This window comes from Labeo rohita, chromosome 22, assembly GCF_022985175.1.
Source record: "Labeo rohita strain BAU-BD-2019 chromosome 22, IGBB_LRoh.1.0, whole genome shotgun sequence".
NCBI lineage: Eukaryota > Metazoa > Chordata > Actinopteri > Cypriniformes > Cyprinidae > Labeo > Labeo rohita.
Window position 1 is genome coordinate 65906333 of NC_066890.1, and position 14476 is coordinate 65920808.

The 14476-nt window shown below is 38.3% G+C and overlaps 1 protein-coding gene across 7 annotated transcripts in view; it reads right to left on the reverse strand.

Moving 5' to 3' along the window:
* Window positions 1–14476, reverse strand: part of LOC127153488 (gastrula zinc finger protein XlCGF57.1) — a 48598-nt gene that overhangs the window by 12531 nt on the left and 21591 nt on the right. For 5 of the 7 annotated variants that reach the window (XM_051094549.1, XM_051094550.1, XM_051094551.1 and 2 more), the window contains exon 3: window positions 5967–8226. The exons of 1 other annotated variant lie outside the window; for it this stretch is intronic. In XM_051094549.1, the coding sequence (XP_050950506.1) occupies window positions 6989–8226 (1238 nt within the window). In that variant the 3' untranslated portion in view covers window positions 5967–6988. Of the gene's footprint in view, window positions 1–5966; window positions 8227–14476 lie in introns of those variants that run through there. One more of the 7 variants, XM_051094553.1, reaches the window with a different exon arrangement.

Consider the following 14476-nt stretch of genomic DNA (forward strand, 5'->3'; position numbering starts at 1 on the left):
ATTGTGTTGAATGCAGAGCTGAAGTCGATGAACAGCATTCCAACAAAGACCTAACATCTTTATTTTCTAGGTGGGTAAGAGCCAGGTGGAGGGTGGAGCAAATTGCATCGTCCGTAGAGCGATTTGGATGGTATGCAAACTGGAGCAGATCGAGTGTGTTGGGGAGGCTGGATGGCGCTGTACAGCTCGCAAAGCGCGTCCTTAGTGTTTGCACAGGGGGGAATGTAAACTGGACAATAACAATGGCTGAAACTTCCTCGGCAGATAGAACGGTCGACATCTCACAAACATAAACTCCACTAGCGATTAACAGCGTTTTGTCACTACTACAGCATTGTTACACCATTCTTTGTTGACGTACACACACAAGCCCCCACCGTGAGTCTTACCAGACAGTGCTGTATCTCTGTCCACTCGGTAGCAGGTTAGCCCGTACAGCTGAATGATGGAGTCCGGGATGTTGTCATTTAGCCATGTTTCAGTGAAGACAAACACACAAAAATCTCTTGCCTCATGCTGTGTAGACTGACTGAGTTGAATTAAGTTTATTTTCCAGTGAGCGAACATTCGAGAGCATGAGTGTTGGAAGTGCCGGTCTGGTGGGGTTAGCCCTCAGCTTGACTCATATACCTTTGCGCTTACCACACTTCCGTCCTCTCTGACACTGCTTGCGATGCCGCCTTGTGCGGGTAGCGTCAGTAGGCCGCGGTCTCAAGGTCCGGCTTCAGCAGTAAACAAAGGCTTCATAGCTTCTCTGTAGTCACTGGCAAGAGTTGATGTTTGTATGTGTTTCTGATTTCCAAAAGGCTTTGGCGATCATAGATGTGTTTTTGAGTGATTTCTTTATCAATTAGTGGTAAATCAACAGTATTTGGAGATGACAGACATTAAAAGACATAAAAGCACCGTCTTTGGGACGCTGCTGCATCTGACCGCCCTGCCATCTTGTGTGATAGTTAAAGTATATTTAAGTTTACCTAGAATATTTCCACTTTAGCACAAACAGGTATATTTAATACAACTTTTGTTGAACTTCAGCACTGCTTTTGGACAACTAAAATGCATTTAGGGCTAAATTAGTTTCCAATTTAACAGACTTTAGGTTGAACAATTTAGTTAATGGAAGACTTTGCAGCTTTACTCACAAAATACAATTCCTCATCAATAAGGTATGCATGGATACATGGGTAACCCCAGACATTCTCATTCTAGGGAAATTAACACTGTGTCCCTCCAGTGGACACTTTGAGGAACAAAATCCAATCACACCATGCCAAGATGCATTCCTGCCTGCTGGGTGGACCACCATGGGAGTCAAAAATATACATCAGCCTTTCCTCAGAAAAGGGTCTAGCCAATGACATCCTGGGCCATTCACATAACCTGGCTAAGATAGTCTTTAAACAACTCGAACAGGTAATATGCACGGCTACCCTCAGATAGCTGTGCCATGTGAACATATAGCCTAAAAGCAGAGCAGAAGGGGCTAACTTAAGCCAGGAACCCAAGAGACACTGAATCTCAAAGGGCGGAGCAAGGAGGTGAGCTAACACAGCTGTCCTCGGGTAGCTAGTTACTAGGACTTATAAAGGCTCATAGACCAGAATACAGAACTCAGCTAGCTTATATAACCAGAAGATCTCTCTACAGGCTGTCCTGACCACACAGAGAGTGGGCCGTTTACTAACAACCCCACACGGGAGCCAGTGCTGACTGGGTAAGGGCTCGGGAGATTGCTACTTAAAACTCTAAAAAGGGGAGCAGCCACTGAGCTTAAGCACAGATATCCTAAGATAACAGGAAAGAAGATTATCAAGGAGAGTGTCAGGGTTTACACTGGCCACAGTTCTTGGCAACCAATTATTCCAACATCGCTTTCCCAAGATAACACTTCTGAGTTTTCTCCTGTAATGCCTTATGAGTTTGGAGAACCACTGACAAGAGAGCAGAGACCATTCATCCAAAATGTCTCCAGATCCTTCAGAATTCCAGCTCAATGTTGGTGCTTCTTCTCTTAAATAAATAGAATAAAAAAAAAAAAAAAAAAAAAAAAAAAAACATTTACTTGTTGAATTCTTCCACACTTTCAATTGTTTTACTTTTACGAAAGTTAAACCTTTTTTATTATTATGCATGATTATGATTATTATTAATACATATATATTTCACAGCCGCATTTGCTCATATTTACCAAGGGTGCCAATATTAGTGGATGGCACTGTACTTTTACTTGGACAACATTAAACATTAATTTTTGAACATTTTACTCTGTGTTTGACACTTTGTGTCCACAGTGTGTGTAAAGAACCACCCTATAATTGTAAAAATCCACCTACTGCTTTTTCATAATCGCCATAAATCAGAAGCATTGTCTGAGAACAGGCTGTTCTCGTTTCCTCCCTATGATGACATCATAGCATGGAAAAGCCCTGCCCACTGGTGACAATCTCCGCCCTGTTAGCATAGATCCCACCTTGAGTGAGCCAAATACAGTCCGCCATGTTTATACCCTAGCTAGAGCAGCTAGTCATAAAATGTCTCAGCTATTTAAACATTGGAACACTTATTTTTGCAAGCAACAATAAACTCCCAGAATCTGAGCCACTGAGGATGCAGTGGATTCTGGTCAATTTTATCCCAAGAAATTATATAAATTTGTATGTTTGTGTGAACCACTGTACACTGGACTGCTTTGCAATTGTAGTGGGTTCTCTTTTGTGCTGTGTGTGTTGATAATAAAAGAGACCTTACAGCATGATGTGATTTTCATGTGATTTACTTTCCACTTCATAGTTTCTGTATCAAGTATAACAGACGCCATCAGATAGTAACAGGAGAATATCTGGTCTAGCCATGCCTGGGAATCATTGCATACTATTACAATGTACATTCATATAACAGGAAATACATTTAAACCTCTCATGGCTCATTAGAAGTAAACAGATGCAACTTCACACAATTAAAAATTTGTAACTCATAACAAAGATTAAAATTTTAACTCCTTTTACCGAAGTATGCAACATCATATAATGAAAATCATCAGCATTCCACATGTGTAGTAGCTGCCATTACACAAATTCATGCTTCAATTAAACATACTCTTACAACGTTCGTTACTTGGATTACTAATCTCTTCAGAAAGAAAAGTTAATGAACACATTGAGCAAAAAATCCATAAACACTAAGTAATTAACCGTATTTGAACAGTTTTTCGAGGAGCTGATAAAAACATACCTCTTTGTCTCAATGACATCCCGCAAAAGAGAGAGGGCGCCCGGAAATTACATCAGCTCTACCCTTTGCACTTGTCACTACCCGATCCGTACCTAAAACACGATTTGTACTGCGCATGTGCAAAAACACAAGTTTTGCTCTGCGCAGGCGCACGCTTGCTGCCACTTCCTGTCACCTCCAACTTTTTACGACTACTTCTAGTGATATGGATTCTTTTGCATTTCACACACAACTTCAAAGGTTTCTCTTAAAAGGAGAAATTCTTGACAGTTCTACCTATCATGGGAAGGTGAGATGGGTGTCTCCGAATTTTATCATCAAACGTAAGTATAAAAAAGAGACATTTTATAATAAAAAAGATAATTGACTGTCTGGTACAGCCTGGGCCATGTACTTAATTAATTACAAATGTTTAAAATATCAAGCTACGTTATTGTGCGTGTTCAGCTCCTGTATTTTGATGTTAATATAGAGTGACCGTAATCCCTCACGAAAAGTAAGCATGGTTTTATTGTAGTAAAAGTGTAAGTGTAGTAACCATGTTTTTTTATACTAAATAAAAATGTGGTTAAACTATAGTTAGTGTATATGTAGTATAATATAGTTACTATGGTTCATGTGTGGTTAATTATGGTTTATTATTGTTATTGTTTTCAAAACTAACTGTGGATGCACCTTTTCCAGTGTTTTCCTCAACAGTGTGCAGGGAATTCCTGTGGCATCTACAGGCTGATGGTAAGAATGTTTGATTTGTCAAAGCTGTTAAATAATAAAATCAAAGTCTTACAGTGTTATTTGTATTTCACAGTATGCTCTCAGTACCTGTACATCCTGTCCATTAACATTCACAGAGGTAAGAGAGATTTTCACACAAGTATACCATAAAACTACTGTTATGTGTAATTTTGTGTGTGTGTTTTGCACTCTTTTAGGAAGATGTGCCATTCATTCGCCCGTGGTGGTGCATTCAGTTGATGGAGAGGTTTTGCCTAGAAGGGTATGACAGACTCTACAGATAAAATTTCAGTATCTCACCTGTATTAAGTCACTGTTGGCAAGATGATACTAGAAAGGTGTTATACAAATGTGACCCTGGACCACAAAACCAGTCTTAAGTCGCTGGGGTATATTTGTAGCAATAGCTAACAATACATTGTATGGGTCAAAATTGTAGATTTTTCTTTTATGGCAAAAATCATTAGGAAATTAAGTAAAGATCATGTTCCATTAAGATTTTTGTAAAATCCCTACTGTAAATATATCAAAACTTAATTTTTGACTAGTAATATACATTGTTAAGAACTTTATTTGGACAACTTTAAAGGTGATTTTCTCAATTTTTTTTTGTACCCTCAGATTCCAGATATTCAAATAGTTGTATCTCGACCAAATATTGTCATATCCTAACAAACCATACATCAGTGGAAAGCTTATTTATTCATTTATAAATCTCAATTTTGAAAAATTGACCCTTATGACTGGTTTTGTGATCCAAGGTCACAAAGAGTGTATACATTTACATATTTTACTAAGGCATGGACAGAGATTTGCTCATTGGACAGAAGACGCATCCCAGCTCCTTCAGGGAACCCTTGAGCCTGTTCTTAGAGTTTCAAAATTCACCACCAGACAGTCAACCAGCAGAAGAGTTGTGGTTGAAGAGGACACTGATAAAGTAAATGATTTTAGTGGTCATATATCAAGCAGTTGCAATGCAAGCTGGATAAATAGTTTAATTTGTTTGTGCCATTATTTATATTATATAATATTGTTCACCAGTATAACACTCTTCACCAGGTGCAACAGCCAACCATTGTAAGAGACCTTCATAAAGCTTGGTACTGGGGAAACGATCACAGAGACTTATTCCGTGTTGAGGTGACAGAGCCTACTTTTCCACAGATGAACAGTGAAGATCAACAAAATGTGCTCAGGAAGGCCCAGGGGAGTGAATTCCCTGAGGCAAAGGATGCCTTTTTGTTTGTATTTCAGTCTCAATGTGACATGGAAACATTTTTGTCATACTGTGTCGATGAACAAGGTCAATGCCATGTTCCTCAGTCAGAAATTGTAGTAGACGAATGAGTGGGTGAGAGAGAAAGACTGAGGGAGGGAAGGAATGAATTAATGAAGAATGGAAGCAGTGAATTCACTGAGTAAATAAATGAATATTGTGGGGTTTTTTTTGGGGTTTTTTTTCAGATGACATTTGTTAAAGTATGCTGGAATAAGCAGAACAGTTAAGTAGAACATGAATGAAGGATGGAAGGAATTAATTCATTTATGAATAAATAAATTGAATGAATAAATAAGTATCTTGTGTGTTTCCTAAATGCAGACATTTTTATAAAGCATGCTGAATTAAGTAGAACATATCTTTAGAAAACTAAAACATTTATATACACATCTGGATTACCCAAATGGGTCTGGCAAATGTAAACTTTATATTTTATTTATATATTCAATTTTTCTAATCAATTTTATTGTGCCAATTTAATAAATTACTCAATTTAATCAATATAATTTAATTGATATACTTTACCAAAAAACACGTATTTATATCACTAATTATAGTATTATTGAGGTTAATTAGTATTAAGACAACAGTATTATATATATATATATATATATATATATATTATTTTTTTTTTTCTACAACATTATTTTGTTTTTATTTAGTATTGTATTTTAATTTATTTTATTTTAGTTATTTATTTTATGGTTAACTTACACTTTTTTTTTTGTTGTTGTTTAAAATACACTTAATCCCTCGCAATAGATTTTTAGTCACTGTTACAATTGTCACTGTACCTTAATTTGTTTTGTAAAGTCAGGGTTAGGTTATATTATATATATATATATATATATATATATATATATATATATATATATACGCGGAACTGCCGTAAAGTGTTTTGTTAAACTCCAGACCGGAAGTTGACGCATTTCCGCACATGCGCAGTGCAAATCGTGTTTCCGGTACGGATCGGGTAGTGACAGCGCTAACACACAACATACTAACACTGCTTTCTGAACATTACTTACAGAGTAACAGTTTCATACAATGGGAAAAGTAAAACCAATAACAAAGAAATACAAATGATAAATGTATAAAGAAATATGAAAATAACTCAGTAGTATTGTGCTTGTGATCACAAGACCATTCATTATGGTGCAATTTTTCCTTATACAAATTCCAAAATAAAAGCCTCTTGCATTACTGAAATTATTATTCTGAACTAATGCCACTACTCTACTGTAACAACATTACACTTGCCACACAAGTACAACATGGGGATCTGCAGAAAAGTTGCTTCTCAAAGTTGGATCAATACCAACTCTTCGTGGTCCATCTTCATATCCACAACACAAAAGTATCACACTTTATAGAGTGTGTGTTTGCAAGAACCTTTCTGAATATGCATATGTGGCTCAAGTTACCATTGTCTCTTACTGTATTCACAGAGACCAGAGCTTGTTATTTTAACCACAAAATGCTGACCGCCTGTGAAATTCAGAAGCATGATTTTATTATTTCTTAAAAATAAAACTAATGACATAGCTCTGATCTTCATGAATACAGTCCGAGACAGAGGTAACTTAAGCCACATTAACCATACAGTGTGCTAACAAGCCCATTCACAAAATATAACATGCTGTACTTACATGTTCTGAATGCAAAGTTGGACAAACAGTTGGTATTGATCCATCTTTGACAATTCTACTTGCTTTGCAGGGGGCAGGTATAAGAGTTTTATGTGCTGTGAATTCTCATGTGCCATGTAAGGCTTCCTTTATGAGTGAAACTTTTTCCACACTGTTGGCAGACGTAAGGCTTCTCTCCAGTGTGAATTCTCATGTGTAGATTAAGGTTTCCATGCTGATGGAAACTTTTTCCACACTGAGGGCAGGTGTAAGGCTTCTCTCCAGTGTGAACAGTCATGTGCCAGTTAAGGCTTCCTTTATGAGTAAAACTTTTTCCACACTGTTCGCAGGTGTAAGGCTTCTCTCCAGTGTGAATTCTCATGTGGTTGCTAAGGCTTCCTTGTTGACTGAAACTTTTCCCACACTGTTGGCAAGTGAAGGCATTCTCTCCATTGTGTATTCTCATGTGGACATTAAGGTTTCCATGTTGAGTAAAACTTTTTCCACATTGCTGGCAGGTGTAAGGCTTTTCTCTGGTGTGAACTCTCATGTGCCTGTCAAAGCTTCCTTTATGAGTGAAACTTTTTCCACACTGTTCGCAGGTGTAAGGCTTCTCTCCAGTGTGATTTCTCATGTGGTGGCTAAGGCTTCCTTGATGACTGAAACTTTTTCCACACTGTTGGCAAGTGAAGGGACTCTCTCCATTGTGTATTCTCATGTGGACTTTAAGGTTTACACGTTGAGCAAAACTCTCACCACACTGCTGGCAGATGTAAGGCTTTTCTCCAGTGTGAATTTTTATATGCCTGTCAAGACTTAATTTAAAAGTGAAACTTTTTGCACAGTGTTGGCATGTGTAAGGCTTTTCTCTGGTGTGAATTCTCATGTGCCATGTAAGGCTTCCTTCATGAGTGAAACTTTTTCCACACTGTTTGCAGGTGTAAGGCTTTTCTCCAGTGTGAATTCTCATGTGCCTCTTAAGGCTTCCTTGATGAGTGAATCTTTTTCCACACTGTTTGCAGGTGTAAGGCTTTTCTCCAGTGTGAATTCTCATGTGCCTGTCAAAGCTTCCTTTATAAGCGAAACTTTTTCCACAGTGTTGGCAACTGAAAGGGGTCTCCCCAATGTGGATTTTAAGGTTTTCTTGTAGACTGAAACTCTCTCCAAACCGAGTGAAATCCCTTCTAGTTGTTCCAGTCTTTTGAGCTTTTTTTCGTGTGGAAATCTTTTCAGTCTGTGAACACCTAAATGATTTTTTTCCAGTTGTGAAATCATGATGATTCTTGTGTTGGTCTTTTTCTTCAATGTCACTGAGTACTTCTGTCTCTTTTTTCAATGCCATTAGGTCTAAGGTGAAAAAACAAACAAAAGCTATCCCCAGTTTAAATGGCACAATGCAACAGATATCAACACATTTAGGTACGTAATGCAATAAAAATCAACAACATGTATGCTTGTCCTGTACCAGAGGTGTCCAAACCTGCTCTGAAGGACCACTGTCCTACTTGCCCCAATACAACTGCTGGAAATTCTCAACTTAGGCCCATAAAACCCCTTTTCCTTCAGAGTTTAGCACCATCTCTACTCAAACACACCTGAACATGCTAATCAAAGTCTTCTTTATTATTTGAAAGCTAAAGGCAGAAAGATCTATTTGAAAGCTCAAGTTTGCAAAAAAAAAAAAAAAAGGGGGGACCTTGAAGGCTGAAGATGAAACGTTGCTCTCCACAATATTGCTAAGTTTCTTTAGGTCATGTCCCAAGAACCCTTAAGCTAGCAGTTAAACCCTTTATTTAAAAAGCACAGTTTGACTTATCTCAATTAGGGTCCATTAATGTTTCCATTATTTGATCCATTAATTGACAAAAATAATAAAAATCCAAGGAAACTGAAACTGTGTGTAAACAGCCAAAAAGTTAAATGATATTTTCTGCACAAGCAAGACATTTAAATTAGACATTGTGTTTTGGGGAAAGATGCAACATTTACCTCTTAAACAATTATCTACACTGACCAAAAATATAAACACAACACTCTTGTTTTTTCCCCCATTTTTCATGAGCTGAACTTAAAAATCTAAGAGTTTTTCTATGTACACAAAAGGCCTATTTCTCTCAAATGTAGTTCACAAATCCACTTAAATCTGTGTTAGTGAGCACTTCTCCTTTGCCGAGATAATCCATTCACCTCACAGGTGTGGCATATCAAGATGCTGATTAGACAGCATGATTAATGGACCAAACATGCTCAATGGGTGACATGTCAGGTGAGTATGCTGGCCATCCAAGAACTGGGATGTTTTCAGCTTCCAGGAATTGTGTACAGATCCTTGCAACATGGAGCCGTGCATTATCATGCTGCAACATGAGGTGATGGTCGTGGATGAATAGCACAACAATGGGCCTCAGGATGTCGTCACGGTATCTCTGTCATCAATAAAATGTCCATAACATACGCCTGCCCATACAATAACCCCACCGCCACCATGGTCCACTCGATCCACAACATTGACATCAGCAAACTGCTCACCCACACTACGCCATACATGCTGTCTGCCATCTGCCCTGTACAGTAAAAACCGGGATTCATCTATGAAGAGAACACCTCTCCAAAGTGCCAGATGCCACTGAATGTGAGCATTTGCCCACTCAAGTTGGATATGACGACAAACTGCAGTCAGGTCAAGACCCAGATGAGGATGACGAGCATGCAGATGAGCTTCCCTGACAAGGGCAACAGCTCTGGTGGACATTCCTGCAGTCTGCATGCCAATTGCACACTCCCTCAAAACTTGCGACATCTGTGGCATTGTGCTGTGTGATGAAACTGCACATTTTAGAGTAGTCTTTTATTGTGGCCAGCCTAAGGCACACCTGTTCAATAATCATGCTGTCTAATCAGCATCTTGATATGCCACACCTGTGAGATGGATGGATTATCTCGGCAAAGGAGAACTGCTCACTAACACAGATTTAGACAGATTTGTGAACAATATTTGAGAGAAATAGGCCTTTTGTGTGCATAGAAATAGTCTTAGATTTTATAGAGTTCAGCTCATGAAAATGGGGGCAAAAACAAGAGTGTTGCATTTATAATTTTGGCCAATGTATATTGTAAACAAAGCTTTGTGCTTCAACAAAACATACAGGCCAAAATGTGTGTTGCCATACCACAGATGATGGTAGCTGTTAGTCACGCTGACCAGCACAGCCCTGTACACCATAGTTACATCTGGGATCATTTTACTTTGAATGGTAATAGTGTTATTTAGAAACATCACAACTGCGTTTAACATGTTTTACAGAGGTCTGCTAGAGAGGCACCGTTTGCCAACGCCCAGAAAGGGGCAACGCTCCGGGTGGAGTGGGTTTAAACTCCTAGGGGGCACGGCTCGCCTTGGTATTGATACGTCACGTACAACCTCTGTTTAGAAGACAGCATTCCCCTTTTGCTGACCTCCAAAGCAAACAAAGAGCTGCCCGGAGTGCCTGAAACTCTGAGTGTGGTCCACGTAAACGTGTAGAGCAGGGGTGGCGAACGTCGGTCCTGGAGAGCCGCAGCCCTGCAGAGTTCAGCTCCAACCCTAATTAAAACTCACCTGCCTGTTGCTTTCTCGTAACCATTCAGACCTTGATTAGCTTGCTCAGGTGCGTTTGATTAGGGTTGAAGCAAAACTACGCAGGGCTCTGGCTCTCCAGGACCGACGTTCGCCACCCCTGGTGTAGAGCATGAACAGGACACAGCAACGCCAGTATTTAAGCTCGACTGATGAAGCCGCAGGGGGACTCACGCCGGCTACCAATGTAGACATCACTTGACCGAGGGACTGCGACCACAACCTTAATCACCCAGAGAGCGAAGCTGATCGCAGTGCGCAGTTCCTACATCAACCTGCATCAACCAATCATCAAGCCTCGAGCACTCAGAGAAGGTGCTTTAGACACCTCCATCCTGATGCTCATAGCGGCTCGGAGGAGCATGGCCCTCAGTTCCGCATCAGACTCTCTCCAGACCAAGGGAGATTGACAGTTATTTTGTGTTTCTTCCATTTGCGAATAATCGCAACCTTTTCACCAAGCTGCCTGGCGACGGTCACCCATTCCAGCCTTGTGTAGGTCTATAATCTTGTCCCTGACATCCTTAGACAGCTCTTTAGTCTTGGCCATGGTGGAGAGAGTTTGGAATCTGATTGATTGATTGCTCCTGGGTCATTCCATGTCAACTCAACCAGAAGTCCCCGGCTCAAATTTTTGACATTGCTAGATAGACATGTACAGTGAAGAACGCCAAAATATTAAATGTCACTGATGAATATTTACTGAGTTTTCCACTATTTTGTAAAGGGAGATCAAAATGGCAATTTTCACCTTAGATTAAGTGTCAAGTTAAAGGGGGTAAAATGACTTCAGAAAAATGGCAGCATCATTATCTTACTTCTTACACAGAGAATGGTAGTTCTATTAGCAAAATATGTGGACTTTAGCAATCTTTGTTGCATTATGTGCCAATAGTGACCATTCAAAAATGGGGAAACAGCACTTTAAGTTTTTCTCAAAGTTTGCATGCCTGTAACTCAAGAAGCATTAAATATATCTTAACACCATTTTAGATTTTGGGTCTTTCCTTTTGGCATTTTTATTTTTAACACCCTACGAGATTCGGTTACAGAGATATTGAAATTTAAATATGGCTCCAGGGGTAAATTGTTAAAATGTACACATTTTCAGTGGTCTTTTAAAGAGGAATGTCTGAAGAACAAATAATGTTAAAACTAGAGATCTCATATCTCATTTCTTTGTCAAAACAACTACATTGAACATACCAGTCGGAGTGCCATATGTACTCTTTTTACAAAGTTTGTGTGCCTAACTCAAGAAGTATTAAAGATATTGCAATATGATTTTAGATTCTAGTTGTTAATAAACTTTTCTTTTCAAGGGCTTACATCATTCAGTTCCAGAGATTTGTCCAGATTGTTGAATGCTACCCAAATGTTGGTCACTTTGTATACAGCAGATACTTATTTTATTCAAAGAACAATGTCTGAAGAACAAATAATGTTGAAATTAGAACTGTATCTTGTTTCCAAGATTTTTTCAACAGATTTTACAACTAAAACTAGCAATATCTGTGTAAAAATAAGACAATGATGCTGCCATCATTCTGAAGCCATTACCCCCCTGTAACTTGACTCTGAATCTAAAGTGAAAATTGCCATTTTGACATCTCTCTACAAAACAGTAGACAACTCAGTAAGTATTCATCAATGACATTTAATATTTTGGCTTTCATCACTATACATATGTATCTTAGAAAAAATATTAGCAAAATCCAAAATTTAAGCCGGGGAAGTTTTTGAATTTGGTTGATTTGACAGGGAATGACCCTTCTGTGGACAGCTGTCTTTAATACATGTAACCAACTGAAATTAGGAGCACTCCATTTAAGAGAGTCCAATTTTAGCTCAGTGCCTGTAGAAAAGACACCTGGGAGCCAGAAATCTTGCCGACTGATAGGGGATCAAATACGTATTTCACTCATTAAAATGCAAAACAGTGTATAACTTTTTTGAAATGCGTTTTTCTGGATTTTCTGTTATTTTGTCTCTCACTGTTCAAACTAACCTACCATTAAAATTATAGACTGATCATTTCTTTGTCAGTGGGCAAACATACAAAATCAGCAGCGGATCAAATCAATTTCCCTCCCACTGTGTATGGATTGAGCAAATTAGTTTGAATTTTCTAAAGAGAAATTATCATTTTATATGACAAATACTGAATTTAGGCTTTTATTCTCATATAAAAATTGATCAGCAAACACAAACAGAAGCTGAACCAACGTTACCTCCCCCCACGTTCAAACCAAATTTTTGTCGTTGACTAGGGCTGCCCCCTAGTAGTCCACTAACCATTAGTTGACGAGAACTGGCTTGGTCGACCAAAATTAGTCAAAGAAAAATAATTTCCACAGGAAATGGTGAAGTCACGCAGTCTGTGACAAGCAGATTGTTAATGGCTGGTCTATGTGGTAATATACTATACAGCGAGCAGAACATCCAAACACTCGCCTCTCATTCATCGACCTCAAATATGGCTTTTCATCTGAAAGATGTATGTAGTAGCAACTTTACATGGCCGTTCAATCTAATGTTAACATAGAAAAATGTGCGCAAGTGTCTGTGTGGAGTGTGGAAGCTGAACAACAGCGTGCTCACTCAAGACAGATGGAGGCGCCGTTGCAGTCACTTGCTCCTAAAATAATCCGTCATTTTTGGTCATACAGATAAGAATAATACATCTTTCAAATCTGTAAAGACTCTATGTTTATTTGTGTGCACTCACAATAACAACAAAATTGTGCTTTTGTAAAATAATTAAGGCAAACAGGATGCACTTTCTGACTCTTGGTCTCTGTGAACTTGAGTGCAAAACTTTGAAATTCTGTGTATACTTGCCATTAAAAATATATCTACGGAGAGTGAAAAATCTACTTTCAAATGAACCAATGCAACAGGTGCATCATTATTGTGGAGATGACGAGTCAGTGTCGTTGACTTCATCTTTTAAACCAAAAAAAAGGCACTAGTTTATTAATAAAATATTAAATGATAATACAGTCTTCTTGCTGTTTTTCCAAGAAACATTCACATCTGCCAGTGAGCTGTGTCAAGTTTTTTTTTTTTTTTTTTGCATGCACTTGAGCGCTTATTTGCTATGTAGGCAATAAAGGCTCATTATTATGATTTATATGGTTTATTAATAACAACTAATGCTTAAAATGAAAGACTACTACTTGACCAGAAAAAAATTTAGTCAAGGGCAGCCCTACGCTTCAATCTACAAAATGTACAGTTGATCCCTCGTGGTCTTCACGGATTTTAAGGTTTTCCTTACGCAAAATGAATTTTTTTTTTTTTTTTTTTAGATACTTTCACATTTGATAGAAATTAAAGTTTCACTTCCAGAACAAAAATTTACAGATTATGTACTCACCCCCTTGTCATCCAAGATGTCATATCTTTCTTTCTTCAGAGATGAAGAAATTTTGTTTTTTGAGGAAAACATTTCTGGATTTCTCTCCATATAGTTGACATCATTGCTGCCCTGAGTTTGAACTTCCAAAATGCAGTTTAAATGCTCTGCACATTTTGTATGTCTCCCTCATTTAGCTCGTTAGGAGAAATATCCATGAACTGAACTGAGTGTGTCAGATTTAGAAACATACAAAATGTGCAGAGCAGTGGGCCCCGAGGACTGGAGTTGAGAACCACTGAAATGATCGGTTATTTTCTAAAAATAATTACATTTTATATACTTTTTAACCTCAAAAGCTCATCTTATCTAGGTATGCCTCAACTCTGGCCTGAAGCCTGAATTCTGGTTCAATACATTTTGGGTATGTCGAAAGACACCCAACTAATTTCAAAATCACCCTACATCGCCCACTGTTTACAAAGTGAATACGTCAAAAGGGTCAAACGCCCTTTACAAAAAAAAAAGTAAAACAGCGATGTAAGAAGATTTTGAAGTTGAGGGAGAAAATAAGATGGGAGTTTTTCAAAATACCCTAACTGTACTGAAGACATGATGAGTGT